General features: G+C 48.2%; 16 protein-coding genes across 17 annotated transcripts; 9 read left to right on the top strand and 7 right to left on the bottom strand.

The window, feature by feature from the left end:
* Positions 1 to 10: 10 nt before the first annotated feature.
* On the bottom strand, positions 11 to 2,128 carry E1B28_009053 (uncharacterized protein). Its single transcript, XM_043153909.1, has 2 exons — positions 1,273 to 2,128; positions 11 to 1,222 (listed from the first exon to the last, which is right to left on the bottom strand). Exons 1-2 carry the CDS (start codon positions 2,069 to 2,071, stop codon positions 90 to 92), a joined length of 1,932 nt encoding a protein of 643 aa, XP_043009194.1. The 5' UTR covers positions 2,072 to 2,128; the 3' UTR covers positions 11 to 89.
* Positions 2,129 to 2,520: 392 nt separating this feature from the next.
* Positions 2,521 to 5,264, bottom strand: E1B28_009052 (uncharacterized protein; the record flags this gene model as incomplete). Its single annotated transcript, XM_043153908.1, has 11 exons — positions 2,521 to 2,605; positions 2,660 to 3,189; positions 3,239 to 3,382; positions 3,439 to 3,983; positions 4,033 to 4,148; positions 4,198 to 4,274; positions 4,332 to 4,373; positions 4,431 to 4,531; positions 4,586 to 4,757; positions 4,810 to 4,872; positions 4,926 to 5,264. The coding sequence occupies 11 exons, from the start codon at positions 5,262 to 5,264 to the stop codon at positions 2,521 to 2,523; spliced, it is 2,214 nt and encodes a 737-aa protein (XP_043009193.1).
* Positions 5,265 to 5,314: 50 nt separating this feature from the next.
* BRX1 (Ribosome biogenesis protein brx1) lies at positions 5,315 to 6,629 on the bottom strand (the record flags this gene model as incomplete). Its single annotated transcript, XM_043153907.1, has 5 exons — positions 5,315 to 5,594; positions 5,669 to 5,955; positions 6,011 to 6,300; positions 6,357 to 6,494; positions 6,545 to 6,629. The coding sequence occupies 4 exons, from the start codon at positions 6,627 to 6,629 to the stop codon at positions 5,776 to 5,778; spliced, it is 693 nt and encodes a 230-aa protein (XP_043009192.1). The 3' UTR covers positions 5,315 to 5,594; positions 5,669 to 5,775.
* Positions 6,630 to 6,710: 81 nt separating this feature from the next.
* Positions 6,711 to 7,629, top strand: E1B28_009050 (uncharacterized protein). 2 transcript variants are annotated; one of them, XM_043153906.1, is made up of 5 exons: positions 6,711 to 6,801; positions 6,851 to 7,022; positions 7,075 to 7,186; positions 7,242 to 7,359; positions 7,418 to 7,629. In XM_043153906.1, exons 1-4 carry the CDS (start codon positions 6,728 to 6,730, stop codon positions 7,346 to 7,348), a joined length of 465 nt encoding a protein of 154 aa, XP_043009191.1. In that variant the 5' UTR covers positions 6,711 to 6,727; the 3' UTR covers positions 7,349 to 7,359; positions 7,418 to 7,629. The 2 variants fall into 2 exon arrangements, with proteins under 2 accessions (XP_043009191.1, XP_043009190.1); XM_043153905.1 differs by having other exon boundaries at positions 7,075 to 7,629.
* Positions 7,630 to 9,068, bottom strand: E1B28_009049 (uncharacterized protein). The gene is made up of 3 exons (XM_043153904.1): positions 8,133 to 9,068; positions 7,842 to 8,080; positions 7,630 to 7,789 (listed from the first exon to the last, which is right to left on the bottom strand). The coding sequence occupies exons 1-3, from the start codon at positions 8,802 to 8,804 to the stop codon at positions 7,645 to 7,647; spliced, it is 1,056 nt and encodes a 351-aa protein (XP_043009189.1). The 5' UTR covers positions 8,805 to 9,068; the 3' UTR covers positions 7,630 to 7,644.
* A 77-nt stretch (positions 9,069 to 9,145) lies between these two features.
* RPL7 (60S ribosomal protein L7) lies at positions 9,146 to 10,291 on the top strand. Its single transcript, XM_043153903.1, has 7 exons — positions 9,146 to 9,194; positions 9,259 to 9,274; positions 9,334 to 9,426; positions 9,492 to 9,658; positions 9,715 to 9,852; positions 9,911 to 10,091; positions 10,146 to 10,291. Exons 1-7 carry the CDS (start codon positions 9,178 to 9,180, stop codon positions 10,284 to 10,286), a joined length of 753 nt encoding a protein of 250 aa, XP_043009188.1. The 5' UTR covers positions 9,146 to 9,177; the 3' UTR covers positions 10,287 to 10,291.
* A 211-nt stretch (positions 10,292 to 10,502) lies between these two features.
* E1B28_009047 (uncharacterized protein) lies at positions 10,503 to 11,159 on the bottom strand. The gene is made up of 4 exons (XM_043153902.1): positions 11,134 to 11,159; positions 10,917 to 11,085; positions 10,704 to 10,867; positions 10,503 to 10,648 (listed from the first exon to the last, which is right to left on the bottom strand). The coding sequence occupies exons 1-4, from the start codon at positions 11,134 to 11,136 to the stop codon at positions 10,562 to 10,564; spliced, it is 423 nt and encodes a 140-aa protein (XP_043009187.1). The 5' UTR covers positions 11,137 to 11,159; the 3' UTR covers positions 10,503 to 10,561.
* Positions 11,160 to 11,251: 92 nt separating this feature from the next.
* E1B28_009046 (uncharacterized protein) lies at positions 11,252 to 14,006 on the top strand. The gene is made up of 10 exons (XM_043153901.1): positions 11,252 to 11,590; positions 11,643 to 11,875; positions 11,931 to 11,986; positions 12,033 to 12,192; positions 12,241 to 12,304; positions 12,361 to 12,769; positions 12,819 to 12,878; positions 12,940 to 13,003; positions 13,059 to 13,446; positions 13,507 to 14,006. Exons 1-10 carry the CDS (start codon positions 11,328 to 11,330, stop codon positions 13,748 to 13,750), a joined length of 1,941 nt encoding a protein of 646 aa, XP_043009186.1. The 5' UTR covers positions 11,252 to 11,327; the 3' UTR covers positions 13,751 to 14,006.
* A 106-nt stretch (positions 14,007 to 14,112) lies between these two features.
* Positions 14,113 to 15,603, bottom strand: E1B28_009045 (uncharacterized protein; the record flags this gene model as incomplete). The annotated part of the gene is made up of 4 exons (XM_043153900.1): positions 14,113 to 14,530; positions 14,596 to 14,985; positions 15,051 to 15,333; positions 15,396 to 15,603. 4 exons carry the CDS (start codon positions 15,601 to 15,603, stop codon positions 14,113 to 14,115), a joined length of 1,299 nt encoding a protein of 432 aa, XP_043009185.1.
* Positions 15,604 to 15,801: 198 nt separating this feature from the next.
* On the bottom strand, positions 15,802 to 16,756 carry E1B28_009044 (uncharacterized protein; the record flags this gene model as incomplete). Its single annotated transcript, XM_043153899.1, has 6 exons — positions 15,802 to 16,166; positions 16,226 to 16,299; positions 16,362 to 16,404; positions 16,467 to 16,489; positions 16,549 to 16,577; positions 16,637 to 16,756. 6 exons carry the CDS (start codon positions 16,754 to 16,756, stop codon positions 15,802 to 15,804), a joined length of 654 nt encoding a protein of 217 aa, XP_043009184.1.
* A 1,269-nt stretch (positions 16,757 to 18,025) lies between these two features.
* E1B28_009043 (uncharacterized protein) lies at positions 18,026 to 18,655 on the top strand (the record flags this gene model as incomplete). Its single annotated transcript, XM_043153898.1, has 1 exon — positions 18,026 to 18,655. One exon carries the CDS (start codon positions 18,026 to 18,028, stop codon positions 18,653 to 18,655), a length of 630 nt encoding a protein of 209 aa, XP_043009183.1.
* Positions 18,656 to 18,862: 207 nt separating this feature from the next.
* On the top strand, positions 18,863 to 19,765 carry E1B28_009042 (uncharacterized protein; the record flags this gene model as incomplete). The annotated part of the gene is made up of 3 exons (XM_043153897.1): positions 18,863 to 18,931; positions 18,983 to 19,180; positions 19,226 to 19,765. The coding sequence occupies 3 exons, from the start codon at positions 18,863 to 18,865 to the stop codon at positions 19,763 to 19,765; spliced, it is 807 nt and encodes a 268-aa protein (XP_043009182.1).
* A 734-nt stretch (positions 19,766 to 20,499) lies between these two features.
* On the top strand, positions 20,500 to 21,332 carry E1B28_009041 (uncharacterized protein; the record flags this gene model as incomplete). The annotated part of the gene is made up of 2 exons (XM_043153896.1): positions 20,500 to 20,760; positions 20,826 to 21,332. The coding sequence occupies 2 exons, from the start codon at positions 20,500 to 20,502 to the stop codon at positions 21,330 to 21,332; spliced, it is 768 nt and encodes a 255-aa protein (XP_043009181.1).
* Positions 21,333 to 22,697: 1,365 nt separating this feature from the next.
* Positions 22,698 to 23,204, top strand: E1B28_009040 (uncharacterized protein; the record flags this gene model as incomplete). The annotated part of the gene is made up of 1 exon (XM_043153895.1): positions 22,698 to 23,204. The coding sequence occupies one exon, from the start codon at positions 22,698 to 22,700 to the stop codon at positions 23,202 to 23,204; it is 507 nt and encodes a 168-aa protein (XP_043009180.1).
* A 335-nt stretch (positions 23,205 to 23,539) lies between these two features.
* E1B28_009039 (uncharacterized protein) lies at positions 23,540 to 23,899 on the top strand (the record flags this gene model as incomplete). Its single annotated transcript, XM_043153894.1, has 1 exon — positions 23,540 to 23,899. One exon carries the CDS (start codon positions 23,540 to 23,542, stop codon positions 23,897 to 23,899), a length of 360 nt encoding a protein of 119 aa, XP_043009179.1.
* Positions 23,900 to 23,965: 66 nt separating this feature from the next.
* E1B28_009038 (uncharacterized protein) lies at positions 23,966 to 25,067 on the top strand (the record flags this gene model as incomplete). The annotated part of the gene is made up of 6 exons (XM_043153893.1): positions 23,966 to 24,079; positions 24,134 to 24,203; positions 24,272 to 24,455; positions 24,528 to 24,588; positions 24,660 to 24,702; positions 24,757 to 25,067. 6 exons carry the CDS (start codon positions 23,966 to 23,968, stop codon positions 25,065 to 25,067), a joined length of 783 nt encoding a protein of 260 aa, XP_043009178.1.
* Positions 25,068 to 25,125: the final 58 nt, after the last annotated feature.

Here is a 25,125-nt window from a genome sequence, read left to right as displayed (position 1 = left end):
GCACATGGTTCGGAAGAGCTTTTGTGGGCCCAACAACGACATCAAGTATCAGCTTACAAAAATGAAGCAAGATCATGATCAATCCCGATCTAAGTAACCCTGATCTCAATGCCACGCATGTTCCCCTCATCCCTCCACGTCTCCAGCTCACGAACAAAAGGCACCATTCCCCTATACCACGTTGAGCCTCGTGCCCTCTTCATCAACTCCTGCGGATTCGCCTTTAATACGTCGCCCTCCAACGTTATGTAACCGGGAGTACAAGTTGCAATACTACCAAAGTAGGCAGCACCTTGCATGCATAACATACTCCACTGTTCCTCAGCGTCGATCGTGGGCTCGATAATGACTCCACCTTTTTGCTTGCCACCAGCCCTCTCATGAGCAACTCCGATGATGTATGCGACATGTTTGGAGAGCTCATTCAAGCAATGTGCAAAGTTAGCGGTCACACCTGCTTGCCCAGGGCCGGACCAAAACATATTTGGGAACCCGTTCGTACAACAACCATGGAGGGTCGTCGGTCCCTGAGATGCCCACTTATTCGACAGACTTCGACCATCACGACCTACAACCTCAAGTCCCACCTTCGCCGCAGGATTTCCAGCACCGACACCGGGCGAACGATACCCAGTGCTCAGAATCAGGATGTCAATTGGGTACTCTTTCCCGTTGGCCACGACTGCTCGTGGTGTAATCTTCTCGACTCCTTTGCCGTCTGTGTCGACCAAGTGCACATGTGACTTATTGAATGTCTGCAGATAAAAATCATTGAAAGTCGGGCGTTTGCACCATGTCGGGTACCAAGGCGTGAGCTTTTCAGCCGTTTCCTTGTCTTCAACAATTTCAGCCACTCGCTTTCGTACGCCAGCGGTGTGGGGTGCATCGCGCTCCAACATTGTTGCGATATGTCCTGGGGCTTTGTCCGGAGTGATCAATCCAAAGCGTCCACTGCCTACTATCGAGCAGAAAGCCTTTAAGCCACTCCAACCGTCCGCTACAAGGTCCTCGTGTTCGTCTGGGAGATTAGCTGACACATGGTCTGCAAAATTCTCCATCCGCTCCTTCTGCCATCCTGGTCGGGGGGCGATACGCTCTTTCCACTCTGTTGGATCGGTGTCACGTTGTCCTCGAGCATTAACTTGTGAGGGTGTTCTTTGGAAAATATAAAGCTCTTGTGCATATTTGGCGAGCTCAGGAACTGCTTGTATAGCAGAGGCACCTACAACTATCATCAAGGCTTGTATATTTCAAGAGGAGATGTTCCAGTACCAGTTCCGATTATACCAACCCGCTTTCCCTTCAATTTGTCCATCACTGTATATGGTTCCTCACTCGAGCCTCCAGTAATACTATAGTCCCATCGCGAGGTGTGGAACATCGGTCCCTCGAAACCGGCAAGTCCGGGGACCTTTGGCACCTGAGGGCGAGGGAAAAGGCCGACTGAAAGAAACACAAACTCGGCATTCACCCAAAGGATGCTTTTCTCCTGTCCATTCTCCCCTCTCCCAGTCCTCATATCTGCTTTCCACGCTTGGATGCTGTCGTCCCATTGCAAACCATCCAACTGTGTGCGGAACATGACCTTGTCTTCAAGTCCGTATTTCTTGACCATGGAGATTAGGTAACTCCGGATCCCAATAGCCGACTCGTACTTTTGTGGAGGCACATATCCCATCTCTTCAAGCATCGGCAAGTATATGTAGGCCTCCACGTCGCAATGAAGTCCGGGATACCTGTTCCAATACCAAGTTCCTCCGATGCCACCAGCGACCTCGATAATCCGAATCTGATCGGCAGAGAAACCAGCTTGGACCAATCTGATGGCATTGAGTATACCTCCCATACCGGCACCAACAATGAGAAACTTGACACGATCACCCGACGTAAGAGGAGGAGAGAGCTTGTCAAGTGCTGGGTGGTCAGCGAAAGGGTCATCTACGAGGTGACGAAGTCGTTCGTTGTCGGCGAGGTGCAAATCTTGAAATTGGTCCATGCCATCTTCTCTCTTGCGCTTCGCGGCTTCGATGGCGTACTTCTGAAATTGCTCCTCTGGCGAGATGGTGACCATCGTTGCTGTTAGACCTGGTAATGCAAGTCGTCCCAACAGGATATGGGTCGTGGGGGTAAGTGAGAGGAAAGGTAGAAGCCATTAAATCTATGTCCTTGTACTCCCGGTTGCACGTTCCGTCCTTCGTAATATTTCTTTAGCTATATTGTTGAACTGTTCCCGCCACCATCAATTTGTGAAATTCAAGGAAGTGATGGGACGGAACCAATATATTCGACTTTTTTTCCCTCCAATAACTTAGACTGCTACTCCCTTGTCTGCCCTCATGGCGAAGGAGTCGAGCACCTCATTAATCGCTAGCTTCTCCAGGTTATCTTCCGACATATATTCTTCCCCTGCAATTTCGATCACACGACAAGATCGCGGCATGCTCTAGGTCATTTCTCCAGCATAAGCGGGCCAAGCGCGCCGACACAAAGAAACATATTACGGTATTAAATGAGCATCAATTACTGTAAAAGTCTTGAGATCTTGAGAACCTCGTCCACCCGCGTACAGTGCAAATCTTCATCGCGGATATTCAAGACCGCGTGTCTAGACCCATGGTCAAGTCAGAAAGGCTCGGATCTTTAGATGTAAATCGGTTACTTTGCTTTCAAATGAGACCTGAGACCGTCAAAACTGAACATCTGTGAAAGTTTTCTAGGCTTCATCGCAGGGGTAATGGCCTCCTCTCCTTTGCTCTCACTACTCTCACCAGCTTTTTCGCCATCGCCACCGACATTGTCGCCCGGATCGGATGCACTATTAGTTGTATTATTCGCTTTCGTACCTCCATTTGTGGGGGGCGGGTTGTCGTTAGTTGTTGCAGTCGTCAAACCACCCGTAGCGTCGGTAGGTGTAGCCGTTGAGCCATTTGTAGCGTCAGTAGGTGCAATGGTTGACACAGTCGTAGTGTCAGTATTTGCTGTGCCCTCGTCACTTCCTGTTTCTCCTTTACGCTGAGCACAGTGCCTACATCCGAACACCATAAGCTTTCGGGCAGCTTGAAACCGCTTCTCGTTTCCCAGTAACCTTTGGGCGAGTTTGACTGGTGGACGATCCTTCATGATGGCTTCTGCCTCTTCCTTGGTGATAAGCCTCATTTCCATGTCGTCGTGACGATGACAATGGCCGACCTAGAAGTGTTGAGACGACTGGGAATGTACAGCGCACAATGGCACATACCACACTTTCTGGGGACATCACAATTAACGGTTCACAGCTCATGCATAAAATCCTGCACCCCATCCCCTTCAGTGCCGATATCGAGGAAGAACTTTCAGGATGGATGTTGCACAGTTTGACGACTTTCGTCATAGCGTTGATAGCCTGGCCATTTCGTGTACAAATCTCAGACTCCATCTTTATGACAAGTAACAACGAACCTTCTCATCCGTGGTGAATTTTTCAACGTTCCAATGAAGGACACGATCCTTTTTCTCCGGTTTGCACTGATGCGCACAAACACCGGCCAGATCAAAGCATTCATCCTCTTGATAACTCATCTCCAACCTCTTACAACGTCCACACTTGAACCTCGCCGTGACCCGTTGAACAGGGTGAAGTACTTGTGTACTCGCTGATTTCCATCCTGCAGGTTGTCCGACCAAAGTTCCCAAGTGGTCCATCGTCTTTGTTCGCCATTCTTCCAGTTGAGTGTTCAATAATGACGAAATAAGGGGCGACTGCAGTTCGGCATCCAAATCCAAGTCAGAACGAGCATTTTTCTGCAACTGCGTTATAATAGGCAGTTCGCGGAATCGCTCGAGGGTAGGAAGAGGGGTTTCCTGTTTCCCGAAGCGAAGTCGATTGTAATGTTTCGCCACGCTGCCCCGTGCTTTGCGATAGTTATCTTCGTGCGTGCGTCGGGCTCTCTGTTCTTTGATCTTCAAGAGCTGAGCATTGATGGCCTCACGACGAACCCCGTAATCTGAAAGTAAATTGTAGGGTCGATTTCTGTTGAACGCAACACTCCTTACCGAAATCTGTGATTTTCTCCAAGGCTTTATTCTTCGCTCGGTATACTTCGCCGTAACTAGGCGTCGAAATAAGATCCCAATAATCAATGCCATGACGTTTGGCAAGAGATTTACCTCTAGACAAAAAGCGGTCAGGGGGGCGTCGATACGAAAAGGAGCACCGACATTTTCTCATTCTCTTTCTTGACGTTTCTCGCAAGAGTCTCAAAATTGCATCTCCAATGATACAACGAGACGCACAACTATGACAACACCAAGTTGAGCGAGTAAGACGGACGAGTGGCAATAAAAATCCTCACCGCCATGAACTCCCGATTTTGGCGTGTCCGTTTCTCGCAGCGCTGTAGATTAAGAATTGTAAGGAGTCATTCGCCTCCACTTGTGTACCAAGCACTTACCTGTACGTACGCCTCGAGTTTTTCCGGCGTCGAAGATTCATCCAGATACTCATGGTATGCCCGAGTCAAATCAGAGATACGCATCTTTTCAATCTGCGGCCCTGTGTTGAGATGTATTAGCTGCTTCCAGGACTCACACAATTATTGGCACTTACAAACGGCCACGACACTCGTGTCTTTGGGAGTATTAGCATCAAAGCACCTACTTGACTCGGCGCTGGGTAGGGTGGAGAAGTACGGACGGTCTCGGTGCAATTCCGAAACATGCAGGAAATCTGAGGTGAGTATGGGTCGTGGAGCTGAAGTGAGGGCCGTTTGACACTCGGGCTGTGGATGGAAGATGAGACGGATCGAACTGAAACGAGATGAATGAGGATACTTTTCGACATATTTTGAGCTCCAAGGCATAAGAACCTGACAATGAAGCAGGTTGGCCACAGACCTTGGGAAAAGAGTCATCTCCACTCTGAGAGAAAAAGTATGAGCACTACGCACCTCACAATCAGATTTGTCGAAAACAAAAGCCGCATACGCCGATTCTGTGAACCTTGGAACCGGCTCCGGAAGAGGTTCTGGTTTACAATTCATCCTGCAGTAACGCCAAATGAATTGATTGGTTTCGTAAAGCAATGTGTAGCACAATGCTTTACATGAACGTGCGACAGAAAGGACATCCCTGGGAGATTCGGTGTAAAGAAGAATCTCGGCGAGGAGTTCGACGGGAAGTTTAGAAAGGCGACACTCTGGGGGTAAATCGAGGATCAGTTTGCTCCTATTTGCCGTTCTCACTTTCTTCCTTTTGGGCTGCTGTGTCGGGGTAGCAGAGCCGCTCATCGTTGGTAATGGGAGGAAGCGACGGGTACATGACTTGGCTGCATGTCGCTTTTCTGCTACTGTAACAATTATGTAAAGAGAGGCCGGTTCCCCCGCAAATCATTGCACTACTGTATAGTACAGTAGGAAGCAGGAAAGTAGAAAGCTAGAGGGTAATTGTATTCGAATCAACCTCTTATGCAAAAACCTTCGAAACTGCCAACTCGTCCTCCCCACGCGCCTGTTTTTCCTTCCGACGAGTAGATTCATCCTCAGCATTTTTGCGGACGTTATATTTCTGTGCCTTCTCTTTCCTTATAGCGGATCTTACAGCGGCGGGTGAAACGAATTCTGGAAAAAAAAAAAGGGAAGTCGATTAGAGAGAAACTACATGACAGAACAAAAATCTGAAGGTTCTGGCTTACCAGGGTTGGAATAAACAGTTGCACCACCAAATGCACCTTCAAAGATCCTGATCGGTGTCAGGACGAATCGAGGGCCGATTTCAACTAGAGTGGTTTGTGGGGGTCCATTAGATTGAGCAGGGTCTTTCTCGAGTATCTGTGGGGGAGAAATGAGACTCGAAAGTAAGGCGCCTTCTAATACTCGCCTGGAAGTTACGGAACCAGATTTTGTTGTCCACTATCGAGAATGTTAAAATATGGTCAATAAATGGTTTTGCTTTCCTTGCGGTTGCTGGGACGCCAAATATCTAGCGGAATGGAGAACTGAGCATTAGAGCGAAGACAGCTGAAAGAACGACCTACATGCGTGAAGACCTCCTTCGTCAGTTTCCCCCACTCCGTCTCCTCAAAACTCTGATCAAAGGACAACAGTCCTCTGCTCCCTTTCAAACAATTCCCCGTCAACTTTAGCTCATCCATCGTATGCACGTTCTGCACATGCATTTTTATACTCGGTCCATTCGGCATTTTGGCGGCCCAAAGATAGAGGTCTTCATGCCGCCGAGCTTCAAAGTATAATGTATTGTTGCAATTGTGTAAGTCAGCTAATTCGGGGAGGAGGTGAAGTTGGGATTTCGAATCAAGCTTGGAATCTTTTGATGAGGGTTAGCAGTGCCCTCTAGAAAAGAATGACAAAATTCAGTCCGACCTTTCTTCACATGAGGCAATAAAGCTTCGATGTCGTTCATAAGATGCCGCATACGATGTGTAATGCCTCGAGAAGAGAGTAACAATACGCGCTGTTTATTCTTCATTTTCTTCGATACGATGGTTTGGGGTTCGTCGTCTGAGTAGATGCTGTAGCAAACACTCAAAAGTTGTCTGAGTACTGCGCACCGTCAATATCCATATCATCTGCTTTTCTTTTTCCTTTGTCAACTCTGGAGGCATTGATTTTTTGAGCTTTGAGAACAGAGGCCATGATAGGCAGGAGTAGGTCGAATTGGCACGCCGAGGAGAAATTTTCGGTAGGTTTTGCAGGTTAGGTAATAGATTTGCCCGGTTGGGTTGTTCAAAACGATGTCACTCGCTGAGGCTGCAGAAGAGAGAAAGGCACGATTATTGGCTCTTAAAAGGCGGAAAGAAGGAAATACGTATGTTTTATTCTCTATCAAAGGTTTACAGCTACCTATAACTCTCTAGTGCTGACGCAGAACCTATCCTAAAGTCCCGTAATTTCGATCCCGCCACCAGAACACTCAAGAAACATACCAGAGACGATGACACCCAATTGGAGGATACCGTCGAGAAGAATGTCAGGGGTTTGGCTGAGCAAGTAATTAATGAGGACGAGAAGAAAAGAGGAGAAGAACTGGTGCGTTCAACTCGATGCCATTCGCTCGCGCTTTATTCACATCAAGCTTCAGGACATCTTCAACATTGCGCCTAAACGTCCCAACTGGGACCTCAAACGGGAAACTGACAAAAAGCTGGCTAAACTGGAACGGAAGACCCAGGAAGCAATACACACCTTGATTCGTTTGTGCTCCGTTGGCCTCCTACATCAATCACTGACAGACGTGTTCTTGCCTAGGTCAAAGGCTTGCAGCAGAGAAGGGACAATCTGATGATATTCTTGGTGCTATGAAGGCTCAGGAAAAGGCGCAGGCTGACGAGGATCCTGACTCAGACGAAGATTGACCTCTAGAGTGGTGAATGCGTCCTTGCCGAGGATTATTAAAATTGAGCAACCTCATCATACTACGACAGAAATATACAGGACTTAGCGCTCACGCATGGCGCGGCAGAGTGGTCTCTTTTGGTCAGCGACACCAGCCGATGTGGTATTAAATTTGTAGGGTTGGACGAGTTCGAGTGACGATGAAGTGTTGTTGACCTCATTCCCCCATCAATAGGAACGGCATTTCTTCATCGATGCACACGGGGAGCGAATATATATTAACTTCATAATGATACCAACAATCATGTTCTCAAATTTATTCTTTGAAACAGTGCTTCATATATATTCTCTGGTGCACTTCAGACCCAACATCTTCTATCTCTGTGATCTCATCTTCTGTAAGGTCTGGGAGGTTGGGAACTTCCAGGGTTTCCTTGATTCTGTGTTCCTTAGAAGACGTCCTATTCACAAGTTATAAGTGAGTCTGATCTGCGGTTCGAGCTACGAGCTCACGTTACGACCACTACGCCTTTCTGAATTTGCCATTTGGTCAAAACGTGGGCCAAAGTGACTGCTTTGCCGGTTTCATTCGAAAGCCTCTGAGCAATCCCGCGAAGTACAGGATCCAGCGGGCCATCAGGGGCCCTGTAGACGGGCACCAGTCCACCGTACGACTGGACCACGATACCCTTTTCTTTGCAGAGGTCGTAAATGGGCTTGGCTGCTTTCCACACGTAAGGATGGAATTCGATCTGGAGTTGCTCAATAACCAACGATAAACTCCAGACGTAAAGGGAAACTAACCTGGTTTGTAGACGGAGTAATCGTGGCGACTTGAAGAATCTCTTTAAGTGTATTCACACCGTGATTGGAAACACCTATACTCTTCGCCAGACCTTCCTGTTTGATCTCTTCCATCCCTTTCCACCATTCCTGCAATTTACCATGTTCCTGAGCGTACGCTGGAGAATGAATAAGATAAAGATCGACGTAATCGAGCCCGAGTTTCTCGAGAGATTCGAGGAGCTTGGTCCTAGGCGTCTCTTTCCCGAGGTCAAGCTTTTCAGTCAGTTTGGTGGTGACGAACAACTCGGAGCGAGGGACTCCAAACTCTTTGATCCCTGCACCTAGTGAACTTTCATTGCCATAAATCTGAGCACCATCGAGGTGTCTAACACCAGCTCGGATAGCAGTGACAACGACATCCTTCGCATCCCGGCTGTAATGTGCAGTACCTGTCCCAAATCCAACCCAAGGGATTTGGTTGCCATCGTTGAGAGTGATGGTGGGTCGGAATGACATTGCGGTGGTAGAGGATATGTTTGTTCTGAAAATTGCCTTTATCGGTATCGACAAACGAGATGTCAGGTGTTGCAATGACGCCAGACTGGTTGGTGTTTGCGCTAGATAGTTTAACCGTCCATATGGTATGCCTGAGGCAAAGTTCAGAGGAAAGATGGATAGATTTTGCGGCATGATCCCACAAAGGAACCACCAGCATACTGATCAATGCCTCATAACGTTTGAGTCCTACGAGTACGGGAATATGTTTGTTTAGTTAGTGTAATCAAGTGTGGCGGCTTGGTGGCAGCGTAGGTGTACGCGTCCGTGTCTGTAGATGTTCAACACACTTATCGATAGGCTTGAATATTTTGAATGAGTTCCCCTAAAGATCAGAGTATGAGATCTATGAGAGCTTGCGACCATACCAGTCAGGCTCTGTTGAATGCGAGATGCGCAGATGGGAAGCGTGCGAAGAAATTTGTCATACTGTATAGCTCCAAGCCACCCAAGCCCAGTTGTTTGTCAAAGCCTTTGCCAATTTATCGACCATCCTCAAGACTCCCCAATGGCGCCCTCCACGACGTACGTCTATTCGGTTATGTTCTGCCCTATGCCGTCTAACGAGTCTATCATTACTATATCTCAGAGTCCCGAGTGCCTCGGTGAGTTTGGACTGGATTTATCTCGAGAGAATGACATGTCGAAACTTTGGTTTCATCAGGCAATAGAAGTCCCGGAGACCCTCCTCAAGAAGCGCAAGCAAAACGAAAAGGCCCGTGAGGAGCGTCTCGCTGCGGCCACTGCAGCACGCAAGGTGCGTGAAGGATACAGGTTGGAATTCATGAACGGAAATCTGAGATCGATTTACGGCTTTTCTAGGCTGGCCTGGCAAAACGAAAGGTCATCTTCAAGCGTGCTGAATCATACGTGAAGGAGTACTTGGCGAAGGAGAAGGAGGAGATCCGTTTGAAGCGTGCTGCGCGGGCTGCTGGTGATTTCTACGTTCCGGCAGAATCCAAGGTGTACTTTGTCGTCCGTATCAGAGGGTACGTTCCGTTTGACTCTGATTTTGCACCCGACGTTTCATTTCTTGTGGAATCAGTATCAACGAAATTGCACCCAAGCCACGTAAAATCTTGCAGCTTCTTCGTCTGCTTCAAATCAACAACGGTGTGTTCGTCAAGTCCACCAGGGCAACACAACAGATGCTCCGACTTGTTGAGCCTTATGTTACCTATGGGTACGTTGAAAATTGATCCTCGTCGCGTTCTCGACTCATAGATTGTGTTCCTGCTCAGCGAACCGAACTTGAAGTCCGTCCGTGAACTGATCTACAAACGGGGATACGGCAAGGTCAACAAGCAACGTGTCCCTCTCTCCAATAACCAGGTCATCGAGAATGCCCTTGGCAAATACAACATCCTCTGTGTGGAGGACCTTGTACACGAAATTATCACCGCAGGCCCCAACTTTAAGCAGGTTAATACTCACTATCATAATGTCCATTTTATATTACTCATATCTCACGATCAGGCTTCGAACTTCCTCTGGCCCCTCAAATTATCCAACCCCACCGGCGGCTGGAGAGCAAGGAAATTCACGCATTACGTCCAGGGTGGTGATTTCGGTCACCGGGAGGACAGCATCAACAAGCTTATCCGCCAAATGAACTAATTGACACCGGGATATGTTTTTGTGCATTCTGGTTATGACCGAGGGCTGGCTAGGGCTCGATAGGTTTACCTACCTTTATGTCGGCGTAAAATCAACACCGCCGTGCACTTTTCCTCCCCACTACACACGTATTTGTATGCCGCTATATGTTAGTCTCTAAGCCTATGTTCTGGCGCTCTCGCCATGGGAGAAGTGAATGATTTGGAGACTTCCAAGTGATAACTTGCTACACAATGAGATTTCCTGAGACATGTACCGGGTCATTCGTTGCACACTCATTTCCCCGTCAACTTTGCATCAACTGTTTCTTTTGTCAATGCCTCTGCCCCGTCGCGAATTTCGATAACCTTGCTCACATCGGCCTGGAGTCAGGTGAGTCGGGTGAGCATTACCGTCAGTAGACGCGGTGTCGCTCACCGTGTCTTGGAAGTCCAGTAGAGCGCTGGCGTGTAATGTGAGGAGTCCCGTTTCACTGGTTGTGGGCGCCCAATTTATCATTACTAGAGGGAATGACTTCCTGCCATCGGAATGATTCAGCTCATAGCTGAGCACAACATATCGAGGACTGTTCTCCGGAAGTTCTATCCAAATGGTCGATCAACCTGGGTATATCAGTAAACCCAAGCGCACCTTCTGCCAGCTCATCGATGCTGATACTGTCGAACTGTTCAACCTCCTCCATGACGAGCTTCTGCTTGTTGATCTTGATAACCAGAGCTGCGCTTCCTTCATTACGTCGGGCGAATCTGAATTTACGCAGAGAGTCCTTGATAGATTGAGGTATGTCGACGGTACGAGACTAAGTGAATATTAGATGGTGTTTTCCCCCCTACGACAAGATACCTACCATAGAGCTTCTGGTCAAGCGCGAAGCTTGATCTGTTTATCTTATCTAATCGAGGTACCCTTGTAACCGGCCGCCTACTTTTCAAATGCCGCGCGTAATGACATCAATCCAATGACGAGAATCTTTATCAGCGATTTTCATAATGGAACGCGGTTGCCACTCCTCAAACTTCTCAGACTCTTGTTCTTTACACGATGTCGCCTGCCAGTGGGCCCAAAGTTCCGCTTTCCACTCGTCCAAACCTATCGCGGTCATTAACACCGACAATTATGACTGGTGAAGATCTTGTGATGGCTGATGGTCCTATTTCTGCAGACAATGTTGAATATCTGCACGAATTCGTTCACCCTCACCATCATGAAGCAGAGAGGACTCTTGCGGATGAACAGGAACTTGTCGATGAAGAGGAAGAGCGTAGAAACTTCCTTCCGTGGTGGCGAAGGCCTTCACCTTGGTGGTAAGTACGCTACCACCAAGGGGTGTTGCGACGCTGACACGCGTGTTCCCAGGTTGATCGCTTTACTACCATTCACTGCAATGGCGATGGGGGCGACCATAGCTCCCAGAGTGGAAATCTACACTATGCTGGCGTGTCGTGTGTACAGGTCGGATATCTTTCCGGAAGCGGGTCCGAACAGCTTTCTATCGAGCTTCAACTTCGCGAGGTTAAATTTGGCCGACGACAGTAGAGCTTGCTTTTCCGATCCAGTTGTATCGGCAGCTGTGGCAAAGCTAGCAGCCAGTAAATCACCTCACTTTTAGGACTGTCATTTCCCTCCTGCTGATAGGCATGTTAGTAATGACCACGTCCACCGGGGTTTTGAGCTGCTTAACCACTGCGTGGTGGGGTTCCGTACGTTACAACATACTTTTCCGCTTATGCGGCTAATTTTGTGCAGTTTTCAGATCGGCATGGTCGCATTCGGACCATGGGCATCTCGGTTCTGGGATCACTAGTTACAGATGCTATCTTTATCCTGGTCTATTACTACTCTGAAATACTTCCAGGGGGATATTGGTTTCTCGTCATCGGTCCTTTGTGTGATGGACTACTAGGAGGTAACTAATCCCTTGTTTGATCATTCCATTTTTGACTCGCCTTCTCAGGAATGACTACTGGCATTGCAACAATACATGCCTACATGGCGGATACATCCACGGCAGCAACTCGGTTTGTTGAGTCTCACATTCACTACTTGTAAATCACATTTTTGATCCTTTGACTAGCTCGCGGGTTTTTTCGCGAAGTACGGGCCTCTTGTTCACCGGTTTCGCCTTAGGGCCTACACTTGGAGGTCTTATCATTCGGTTCTCCGGCGAAGTGATCTCGGTTTTCTACGCAGCCGCCATTTCGCATTTCTTTTACGCCTCTATGATCTGGTTTGTCGTCCCAGAGTCCCTCACGTCAAAGAAAATGCGACACGCGACCGAAAAATATCGCCAGCTTCAGGCTATCGACCTGACTACATCTAGGGGACTTACCTCACGTCTCAAAAAGTGGTTTTCGTTCCTGAGCCCTTTGACTATATTTGCGCCTTCACGTAACCATGTTGGTTCAGCTCCCTTCAAGTCCTCAAAACGCGACTGGAACTTGACCTTCGTTGCAATTTGCTACGGCCTGGTTATGTCTATCAACGTACGTTCTTCCTGAATGACATCTTTCTGTCGCTGATGGTTCTGTACAGGGTTCCTATAGTGTCAAGTTTCTATATGCATCTTGGACCTTTGCATGGACTTCAGAAAATGTACGTATACTGGCCTTTGATGTGGTCGGAAGTAGAGTTTCGACTGACTGGTTCTTGTCAGCTTTCATATTGGCTGAGCGCAGTTGGCGCTGCTCGTGCTCTCTTCCTTGTCATCGTCCTTCCGCGTGTGTTATCTGACTTCCGATACTCAAGTCATTGACATAACTTACCTTTCCGTAGTTGTCATCAAATTCTTCAAGGATAAACCAAAAGTCCAAGGGTCTAGGCCACGAATGTCAGAAGAGGAAGAGCCTTTGATGGATTCCTCTGCATCCTCGCCATCTCCTCAGCGCTCAAGTTCTCATTCCCCATCCCGATTGACTGAACCCCACTCAAGCGGGTTCGACTTGGGTCTTGCTCAGGTTTCCCTTGGATTGGAGATCGTTACTTACACACTTATGGCTCTCGCAACAAATTCTATCCCTTTCACTATCTTCGCTATGTGCGGTGCTTTCGGAAGTGGGTTCGCACCAGCGATTCAAAGTGTCGCTTTAGATCTATACGGAAAGAGAGGAGAGGCTGAAACCGGTCGGCTTTTTGGTGCATTATCTGTCCTTCAAGCGTTGAGGTATGATTATTTGATTGCACTATCTCAGTGATTTATCTCTATTGACCGACCTTTGTCCAGTTCTCAGATCCTGGGCCCAGCGATGTACGGAGTAATTTACATGAAAACGGTCGCGACCTTTCCCCGCACTATATTTGTCGTTTCAGCGGCGTTTGCTGCTTTTTCCTTTTTCACATTGGCCTTTGTGCGATTGCCTGGCGTTGAGAAGTCGCTTCGGGATCCGAGCGAGGACGACGTCGAACAACAATTTGCGGAGGGTTCATCGCATGGAACGGATCGGACTCTTGTTGATGTGGATGGATGAAGTCTGAGGCTGATTACAGTCTCGGAATTCTGGCCTATCCAACGACGGCACTTGTATAGCAGGACAGGAAAAGTATATCTATTGTTACATTGTTCATACACGGGTTTTTCGCACAGTCGGTTCTCTTTCACCTCATTTTATACATCTCTGGAATTCTTTATCAATATCCCTCTTTTCTGAGTTAACTATTTTCGTGGAATAGATATGTTACTCGTACGAGGAGCAAACAATGCATTATATTTATAGCCAACCCCAAAGCGATTCAACGTTGTCTGTTTAGCAGTCGAAGTAAAAAACGTCCTGGCAATACTTAATAACTGAAATCCGAAATATGATTGTTCGATGAGTAAGTTGGATCAAAACTATACAGCACTGCTGGAACGTTTCCACCAACTCCACACACCCACGCCAATCAGGAAGTTGAAAACGCCCACAACGGCGGTTCCAGCGCCAATGACGGTGAATAACCACCATAAAATTCCTATAGGTCGGTCTAGGCACCGTCCCATGTACCGTTTCAGATTAGCTTTGGGATCGGGTTTCGGAGAATATGTGCTTGGAAGTCTTATAAGGGGAGGAGTTGTAGAGGGGGATCCTTGGGTGTCAACAGACCCGGGGGGCAGCAGAAGTAAAGATACAATAGGTTTGTGGTCAGAGGTAGTGTAGGAAGGGATGGACGTATAAATGCAATTGGTGATGTTTGACACCTCTCGAGTGTCTGAGGAGTCGGAGTAGGTTGTGTAGAGAATTCTGTCAGTCCATGACGGTACCCGTTTCGTACTTTGTTTGGGGGATGAAAGGATCAGTATTCGCCTGGTGGTGTGGGTCAGATTTGGAATGCGTACCTGTATTCATCTACAGCGCCAAGCTTGTATTTATAACTGCATTTGAACTTCCAGAACTCGCCTTCTCGCAAGCCAACGAACGCAGTGCCCTTTCTCTGCTCGACGAGGAGTTGATCGAATTCCTTGAGCTGTTCGCGGGTTTCTTCCGTGTTCATAGCCGTAGGAATGTCACTAGAAAGGGTACCTGCAAGTGGATGCGACTCGGGAACGCTAACGCGGAAATTCAGGTCACCGAAAAAGAATAAGTGACTCGTAGCGTATATCGTCGACGGTTCGTCCGATTCTGATCCAGGGACCGGCGGGAACAGTAGGGTGCCAACGATGTGATGGTAATCAGCAATTCTGTTGGCAAGGTATTCTTCGTGCGCAGTTAGGTGTGCACATATAAAACTAAAGTGGTTTTTTGAGAAATACTTCAAGAAAGAAAATAAAATAGAAGAAACCTCAACACTTACGTATATGTTTCTCCAACACCGCCGTCTTCATCTGGTACGCGAAATCTGACGCCAACTGCGCCCTTGTTACCCATATAACCTGGACCACAACCTGTCCATGCAGTTTGCACGTCGCATACCTTTCTCCCTATGCCGTCGTCGCGAGCGTACACTAGTAACGCGACACCGGCATTGACTATCTTTGCGACGGATGAGAACTTTTCTTGATTGGGAGAGTTGGCCTCGATTTGATTTCGAATGTGGGACTCTCGGTCGTCGATAACTCGACCTGAAAATCCGCTCACTGTAACCGAAAAGGAAGAATTTGAGTGGTAAATTATGGAAGTAAGTCGTTCATGAACGTACGACCGAGGTGTAAAGGTAAAAGCTCTTGGAATCCAACCGCAACGATGTCTGGAGCTCTGGGTTGACGGGATAAAAATGTTGATACATGCAAGGTAGGAGACAGCCAATCCACCAAGTCTTGGGGTAATCCACGTTGAGCTTGTAAGTTGGTATTGTACGACGCTATCTGAACGAGCAGACGTTTGCCTGGTACATCATGGTTGTTCATGTCGAAGAGATGAACCCGCAGGTAACGACTTACATCACGGTGGTGGGCACTGGATCAGCTAGTAGTCACCCTGAGGCGGCCAATTGCGATGACAAAGTGGAACGTGCACCTCAAACCGCCAAATAAAGAAAGTAGATATATGCCTTTACATCGTAGATTACATTTTTCTAACAAATCCTAAGTCAAATTGCATTTCCTTCAATGTTGCGGACCTCTAGTAAGACCAAGGTCACTAAGCTTCCCACTAGCAAGGTCGTAGACCCAGCCATGGATCCAGACACGTTTTTCGTTCTTCCAGGCGTTGACAATGACTGAAGATCGGGCAAGGTTCTCCACTTGCACCTTCACGTTCTCCTCAACAAGTTTCAGTAGCGCCTCGGCAGCGGGAATAGATGAGAGTTGCAAGGATGCGGCGAGTGTAGTGAGGGGTTCCAGCCACTTATTGAGGGGAGCTTCTGCTGGAAGAGTGGGGACCGTTGTTACGGGCTTTCCTGGAACGAAAGATCCTGATGCCTCGAAGCAAGCGGCTGCTCCACCGCATTGGGTATGGCCAACAATGACGACTGCGGAAGGTAGTCGGTTGGGATGGTAATCATGGCAAATGGCAAGAGAAAAGATTCACCATGTTCAACGCCGACAAAGTCTACTGCGTAAGTCAATACGGCCAAGACGCTGTCATCATCAGAATGGAATTGGCTGGGTAAAATCATGTTTTAGCAAGGTTATGAAGCCGATTTGTGACCAAAACTGGGACGCACTTGGCAATATTTCGATGCACGAAGATCTCCCCTGGTCTAGATCCTGTTAACATGGTGTCATTCGCGTCAGGATTTTTGGTATAAACGTGCATATGAGATTCTAACCTGTCAACGTAGTTTCGGGGACCCTTGACGAGGAAAAAAAAGCATAAGCCCCATGATGACGCTGATTTAAGTAAAACGATACCTGGAGTCTGCACAACCTATCCAAAGGACCTGTGATTGAAACCGATCTGAGCGGTGTACTACGTCAAGATACAGACGTGATTCCGAACTTTGGGAGATTGGCCCTTGACAGTCTGAGCGAAAAATCCAGGCTCGTGGCGTTCAACGTCGGAAGCCCACTGAGAGTTGGCCGAAAAGAGTCTTTCGATTGGGGCAAAGTGGGACGACATGGAAGTATGGATGAACTGCAACAAAGAGCTGCACAGAGCTGCACAGGCAATATATAGTCGCGAATTAACGCGTGGCTCCGGACGGCCACGGCTTCCATCGTCCCATTGATACAAGATACTGGTCCCCAGTAGCCTATCTGAAAATCACCATGGGCCAAAAAATACGGAGAAAGGTATCTTTGAAATAAAGCTCCCCAAAAAGTCAAAGATCTGAGCTGGAGCGCGGTCGAACGTCGTTTGGAATTGTCAAGACTGCCTGCAAGGGGGTTCGGGATCAGGAGGCTTGTAGAGGTTCAACTACAGGAGACGTGCAAGCCTGGACAAACTGAGGCAAAGATAACCTATTTTGGCCACAATTCTAGAGCTTCAATTCACTTGTGTTCACGATAGTATATTCCAGATAGATGGATGGATGGATAGATACCAAGATAGGATGGCGTGGTCCTTGAATTTGGAACTGAGCTAATCGCTCTTTACGCCATCTCCTACAGGAGATTTGTTGCAATTCGTCTCACGAGACGCATCGATACTCCTTCCATCCACCCCGATACTTCCTTACCTTTGGTCCTGAGGTGAATCGCTACTCGCCTATCACGGTCCAGAATTTCGAATGTGACGGAGTTTGAATTACACCGTCGGGCATGCCGCACCCGGCATATAAGCGCCCGTCTTTTTCCTCCACGTCGTCTCCGCCGTCTCGTTCGATAACCAGCCTCACTGTGTAGCTGTCACCTGTAAGGTTCAAAATCTGGTGTCATTATTCCATCACGCCCCCTCTATAGGATCTGAATTTCCCTTTGATTTAATTCCCCTCCAGCTTCGTCAACAGCTGATACTTTAGCAGCGATGGCGACTCTATGGATTGTAACCATTACTTGGGTGACTTGGAACCTGTCTGAAGTGGCATGAGAAGCAATGTTGCGCTTCTATTAACAGTGCTTGTTCTTCCATCCTTGTGCAGATCCACGAGCTAACTCACTCCTCAGCTACGAAAACACCAACCTCAAGGTTATACGTGGAGATTAAAAGAGACGGGCGTCTATATGCCAGGGTGCCCGATCGAACCGACAAGATTTTAGAATTGAAAGCCCCCGAGTAATCCCACGGGCCCCTACTTTTCCCATCGACCTGAAATATAGGACCCGAGCATCCTCCCTTACCCCACATTCTGTTGCGACGACGTGCATCATCAGATTTTACAGCAACGATGGCCACCATCAATTCCAGAAGTACGCCATCGAAGCCGCGAAGCGCAAGAGAGAAGATGGCATGGACCAATTTCAAGATTTGCACCTCGCCGACAACGAACGACTTCGTCACCTCGTAGATGACCCTTTCGCTGACCACCCAGCACTTGACAAGCTCTCTCCTCCTCTTACGTCGGGTGATCGTGTCAAGTTTCTCATTGTTGGTGCCGGTATGGGAGGTATACTCAATGCCATCAGATTGGTCCAAGCTGGTTTCTCTGCCGATCAGATTCGGATCATCGAGGTCGCTGGTGGCATCGGAGGAACTTGGTATTGGAACAGGTATCCCGGACTTCATTGCGACGTGGAGGCCTACATATACTTGCCGATGCTTGAAGAGATGGGATATGTGCCTCCACAAAAGTACGAGTCGGCTATTGGGATCCGGAGTTACCTAATCTCCATGGTCAAGAAATACGGACTTGAAGACAAGATCATGTTCCGCACACAGTTGGATGGTTTGCAATGGGACGACAGCATCCAAGCGTGGAAAGCAGATATGAGGACTGGGAGAGGGGAAAATGGACAGGAGGAAAGCATCCTTCGGGTGAATGCCGAGTTTGTGTTTCTTACAGTTGGCCTTTTCCCTCTCCCTCAAGTGCCAAAGGTCCCCGGACTTGCCGGTTTCGAGGGACCGATGTTTCACACCTGAACGATTTCGGATGTCTAGGGAAACGGTATTATATCCACGGCGCGAATCATCTGTCCAAACGGTTCTAATCGAAGAAAATTCAGGGTGCAATAGTATATTGTATTGCAACGTCGTGAATCCGCGATGCCTCGTGTCCCATTAACACACGTGCTCTGCCATCCGTTTCCTGTTCACAAATATCTCAGCCGACACTCAACTACCAGGCAGATGCAGATCTGTACAGGAGGCGTAGTGGACGGTGGACTTCGGTTATGGTATCCGAAGAAAATTAGGAAGGTCCGTTCGCTCAATGACTTTAAAAAGCAACACTCCATGAAATGCTCGCAGCTCTTTCCAACGCCACTTTCCTCGATGCAAGCTGTACTGAAAATCGCTCTTTTCATCTTGTCCGCAGTAGCATTCGGCACCGCTTATAAACCTCCCCATACGAAGCCAGCCAAAGCTGAATCTCAGAAATCAGCCCCGAGGAACGCACGCGAATGGGCGGTGGGTTTTCGTATCAAATATGTGTTACCGTTGCAAAGGGTGAGTCTGACTGGTCTTTTTGGCAACCTATCTAACAGATTCTAGGCAGCGTATTATTTTGCGACTGCTAACGAGTGTCTCCATATTCTATTGACACTAAACGCCACTACCAGGGACTCGATTCCGTCTATAAGCCCCATGTTTCTCTTGGGGGCATTCCTCTCATGCCTTGGGGGGTTTATTCGATTTTGGTGTTACCGCGAACTTGGTGAATGCTTTACGTATGAGCTGGTACCCGTTGGGCAGCACGCTACAGACGATTCCGTCGTAAAGCATCCCAAACTTATCACGACCGGACCTTACAATTACATCCGCCATCCTTCGTACCTTGGATCTTGGATCTGTTTCTCAGGAAGTGTGATGTGTCTTCTTGTCAGGGGATCATGGATTAGGGAGAGCGGATTTCTCAACACCGTGCTTGGGAAATTAGCTGTCGGCAGCTGGATTTCTGCCGTCGGCCAAGGAGTTCTTTTGGTGACCATGAGGATAAACGATGAAGATGAGTTGATAAAAAAGCAATTTGGGGAACAATGGAATAGATGGTGCAAGAAGGTGCAGTATAGAATGATTCCTGGTGTCTTCTGATAGTCTATCCGAACCACGGCTCAGATCTAAGACCTAAATCAAATACAATGTTCCTTCCTGTTCGGAATACACCTCGCAGGAGTCCAGTCACAACTTCACCTCAAAGCAGAGCTCCACTTGGGACATTGCGATTCCCCCCCCCCCCCCGTCCTACTATATCGTTCGATGTTTAATCCCGCTATGGGAATGGACATTAGCGTCCTTGATAAAGTACACGCTTCCTCAGGCTGCTTCATCAAATTGCCTTTGATCCTGATCCCCGCATGCTTCATATCCTATCACAAGTCGGCATTGAATATCGATCTTCCGCTTTTTTCTGCTATCATGCTCTTGCCACCTTTGAGCTCGTACCGTCCGGAAAGCTCTATCATATTAATCCCGGGCTTGCCTGAAAACGGTGCGCCACCTGGTAACACGTGATGCTTCTGAGGCGGACATTCGAAACTGGGTAAACATTGGGATATGCGTGGCTGACTGGGGTAGAGGAATTACGGCTCTGTTAATGTGAATGAGGAAAGAACAACAACTCGGAAGTCGGTAAGGTTTATCTCCATGGAAAATCCTCCGCATCTGTCTTCTGATACAGAATAATATACCAATGCTTTCTCGCGCGGCATGCATGTACGCAACATTGAATACTATCTCACCCATTTGACATACGGCTTCGCACAGGTCTAGTCACGACGGGGGGGCAGCAATGTTTCGAGCCACTCGACTTTGATGTGTCCACATGAATGAGAAGATTAGCGGGGTACTTAACGGACTCCGTTCCAGCATCTGGTGACCCAGACGAGATGATGACCCATGACTTAGAAGCACTTGTGAAAGCCTGCCTCGTCCTCGCCTCTGCTATCTCGTTTCAAATCAGTTTCACTCCACCTAATGGTCCGCCCAAGTCTCTTCCACCAAGGCCGTCGTTGCGAGCCGGTTTAACTCCTACCATGCAGGAATGGATAATAGTATTCTTGGTGAAGTACGGGCTTCCTATCGAGATAGTATGTTTCCCTGTTCAATATGGACAGTCAGAGTGAAGCTGATCGCCTCGTCGCTCAAACGGTAGATGATGTATTATCTAGTATCTCTCAACGAGTTCCTTCATAACATATCACTGGCATTTCCTTCTCTTCCGATTCAGCCAGTATTTCCATTATTGCACGCCTCCGAGAGCAATGGGCCGGGAATACCTCTCAGCGTTCTGCTCGGTAGTTCGCTCTCTATCGCCAGTTGCGTCTTCAGGATACTTTGCTATCGCGCTCTGCAAGGGTTCGCGTTCGAGCTTAAAAAGTCCCCAAAACTTGCTACAAGTGGACCGTACTCGATCGTGCGCCACCCTGCTTATACCGGGATGTTGATGAACTTAATCGGGAGTGCGATGGTCCATTGGTGGATACTCGGAACCGGGGTGAAGGCACTGGGATATGCGTGGTTGATTGGTGTAGGAAGCGGAGTTACACTGGTGGTGATGCGAATGGATGGAGAAGACGCGCTGATGAAGAAATCATTCGGAAGTGAATGGGAGGCATGGAGTAAAGTGGTGAGATACAAACTGATTCCCGGAGTATATTGACCAGTCGACCAGTTATTCTGTCGAGACCAAGTATGTACTTGCATAGGGAAAATGTAGTCGGGGTCAAAATAGGGCTCCACTTAGGACATTGCGATCCCCCCAGCGAACCCGGCCGTCCAAGTCGCGTCTTCCCACCCAGCTAGTGGAAGTCTGTCTCGTTCCTCGCCTAGGCTGCTACCATATCGTTCGGTTTCAGTTGCTCCCTGCCTAATGGTCCTCCCAAGTCCTAAAGGCCATCGCTGCGAGGCCGGTTTAAGCCTGCCATGGGGAATGGACATCAGTTGATAAAGTACACGCATCTTCATCTGATTGGCCACCTGGAACACCTGGACGATGTCTATCTCGTGTCTCTGAACGAGGTTCTTCATATCCTATTTTTGCTGTGGAAAGAATTCGCATTGAGCTCGTACCGTCCGGAAAGCTCCAGCTGCCGACTTATGCCGGTAACTCGTGATGCATTGATGCTCCATTGACTCCCGAACCGTCTCTCACCTATAACTCCTCCTCCTCCAGTCAACCACGCATTTCCGATGCCTGCCCAGTTCCGAGTCTCAATGAGAGAAATGGAGTAAAGCGGTGCCTGCAGTGGCGAGTCTACCATGTTCTGGGACTCTGAATCAAAGTTTCCTTGAAAGATTACGACTCACACTGCGGTTCTCGAGTCTATTCTATTTCACCTTACCACCTGTAAGATCAAGGTTATTTCTGGGGAATTGAATTGCGCGGCATCTGTCTTCTGATACAGGATCGATATATTGATATACTACGTCTTTGAATGACTGGTGGTGTGCCACCATCCACCGCCGGATCTCGATAATTTTCTTCTCTTTAACTTGAAAGTCCGGCATGGTCTGTCCATGCTTCGGCTCATGGCTCAGAATTGGACGTGTGCGCATAATGAGTACTATGTTTACCGTTTGACACACGGCTTGCACGGACGGGCCTCGAGGTTACGACATCCTCGACCAGAAGAGAAAGCTGTACATTTTTGAGCCCTCCCGAGTTCAATTTGTTCACATGAATGAGAATATTAGTGACATTATTTTAAGCCCCGGCAGCACTTAACGGATTCTCTCCCAGCATCTGGTTGACCCACGAGATGACATCCTACGACTTCAAAGCACTTGCGAAAGCCTGCCTCGTCCTCGCCTCTGCCATCTCGTTTCAAATCAGTTTCACTCCACCTAATGGTCCGCCCAAGTCTCGTCCACCAAGGCCGCCGCTGCGAGCCGGTTTGACTCCCGCCATGCAGGAATGGATATTAGTAAACTTGACCAAGCACACACTTCCTGCCGAGATAGTATGTTTCCCTTTTCAACAACATGGGCAGTCAGTTTAAAGCTGATCACCTCGTTCAAATGGTAGATGATGTATTATCTAGTATCTCTCAATGATTTCCTTCATTATATATCACTGGCATTTCCTTCTCTTCCGATTCAGCCAGTCTTTCCATTATTGCATGCCTCCGAAAGCAATGGGCCGGGAATACCTCTCAGCGTTCTGCTCGGTAGTTTGCTCTCTATTGCCGGTTGCGTCGTCAGAATATTTTGCTATCGCACTCTGCAAGGGTTCGCGTTCGAGCTTCAAAAGTCCCCAAAACTCGCTACAAGTGGACCGTACTCGATCGTGCGCCACCCTGCTTATACCGGGACCTGGATGAACTTTATCGGGAGCGCGATGGTCCATTGGTGGATACTCGGAACCGGGGTGAAGGCACTGGGATATGCGTGGCTGATTGGTGTAGGAAGCGGAATTACAGTGTTGTTAATGCGAATGGACGGAGAAGACGCGCTGATGAAGAAATTATTCGGAAGTGAATGGGAGGCATGGAGTAAAGTGGTGAGATACAGACTGATTCCCGGAGTGTATTGACCAGTCGACCATTTATTCTGTCGAGATAAGTATGTACTTGCATAGGGAAAATTAGTCGGAGCCAGTTTCAGGAAGTCGATGCCCTGGTCTAAGCTTATCCGTGATCGGGCCTAATCGGACGTAAACGGTTCGGTATCCGCCGTCGGACCTTGAAATATCTACAGCCCAACTGAACTCAACTTGTCACCTCTCAAGCTCAAGTATCGTCATCTTGTCACTTTTAATTCAAGCGGCTGCGGAAACAACTCCACGCAGTGAATATGAATACTTACCCGGCGTGGACAGGTACTAATTGCCCCTCTCGTACTAAGGCTACCACTTGTGGACAGTCACCCATGCAAACTCCCCAAACTGTAATTTTACTTCACCGGCTCACTCTGGAGCAAGCAAAAGGATATTCATTGCCACTACCGTGTTTCCTTACTCTCAGGCATAATCTTCTACTAGATGTTCCTGACTGCATACTACTAGACCAAAACATTCTGCCCCGCTTTGACAGTCTCGGAAGCATCAAATATGCCAGGTTCCTGGTTGTTGATCAAGAGGCACCTGGGAAGTATATCAGTATATATGTACTTTGGACGAGACGATTAATTAGCTCCCGGCAGGGGCAAGGGCAAGAGAACAAGAACCTGCAAGCCTTGACGTCGACGTTTTCAAGATGGTACCTCAGCTCGAGCAAACTGTCATTATAAAATCTGTATTTCGACTTCGTCTCCCCCTCTCTTCCTCTATGCGCAAGAACTGAACTAAGGTCGACGATGTTCATTCCCGCCAGCCTCGTCGTCATTCCTTTCGTATTGCTGGGTGCAAACCTTCCGTGGGCAGATGCACAGAGTACAGATGCGACATGCAGATTAGCATCCTTGCAATGGGTGAGCTCGCCTCCTTGAATAGACTCTTTTGTACGCTTAGCCGATTCAATCCAGGCTCAAAACTCTGCAAAACAGAGTCCGTGCGCGGTTGCCTCTTCGCTTCGAGGCGTTTGCACTGGGGGCTGTACGTTTTCAAACTGAAGGTGTTGTGTGTTTACAGCTGATTCGAGACATCTGTTCTACGTCTCCCAGCCTACACTGTTCAGTCTCTCCCGCCAGGGTCTGTCTATCTCGGTCCATCCATTGACACAGCAAACGGGTGTGAATGTAGCACAGTCACCTATTCGTTAATGAGTGCTTGCGCTCTTTGCCAAAACGGAACGGTCGCGACCTGGAAAGAATGGTCAGCGAACTGTCGGACTGTCTCATTAAGCACGTAAGTATTGTCTGATATTTTGATATTACTGTTGGACGTGCTTAATGTTCCCTGAACCTTTTCTCTCTATAGGTTCCCTTCGTCTATACCATCAAATGTTCTCGTTCCTGGATGGGCATACCTTGATGTCAAGGTACGCACACGCGATTTATTCCCTGTCTGCTCGAGATTCTTTTGGGAAGATTAAACCGCGTTTAATTACAGACAAACGACATCTTCAATCCTGAAGACGCGAAAGCACACGCCAGTGCGTTCTCCTCTTTTTTCTTCGTGACCGCTGATAGATGAACCTTCAAATTAGATGAACCGGAGTCCAGTGCTCTCCCTATACCCACCTCCTCCAGTAGCACAAGCTTTAGTATACCCACCACCTCAGCCCTATCACAAACTGACTCAGATTCCTCCAAATCTCCCAGAGACTCACGCAGAGATATGATCGTAGGCGCTGTTGTCGGCAGCATACTTGGTTTCCTTTTCCTAGTGGGTTGCGTGCTTTACCTATGTCATTTCAGAAGGCGCAATACCCTCAGGAGAGAGGCTAGTACGGATTCTCTTCCTCCGAACTCGCCGACGTCCGTGTCTTCGGTTGAAAAAGAGTCAGTTGGTCCTTGATCCGCCCCTGGGAGACGAAGCAAAAATCACACTCCTTTGTCAGACAATCACTCTTTCA

The sequence above is a fragment of the Marasmius oreades genome, chromosome 5 (genome assembly GCF_018924745.1).
Source record: "Marasmius oreades isolate 03SP1 chromosome 5, whole genome shotgun sequence".
Taxonomy (NCBI): Eukaryota; Fungi; Basidiomycota; class Agaricomycetes; order Agaricales; family Marasmiaceae; genus Marasmius; species Marasmius oreades.
The sequence above is the reverse complement of the archived record's forward strand: the minus strand, read 5'-3'. Positions and strand labels throughout refer to the sequence as shown.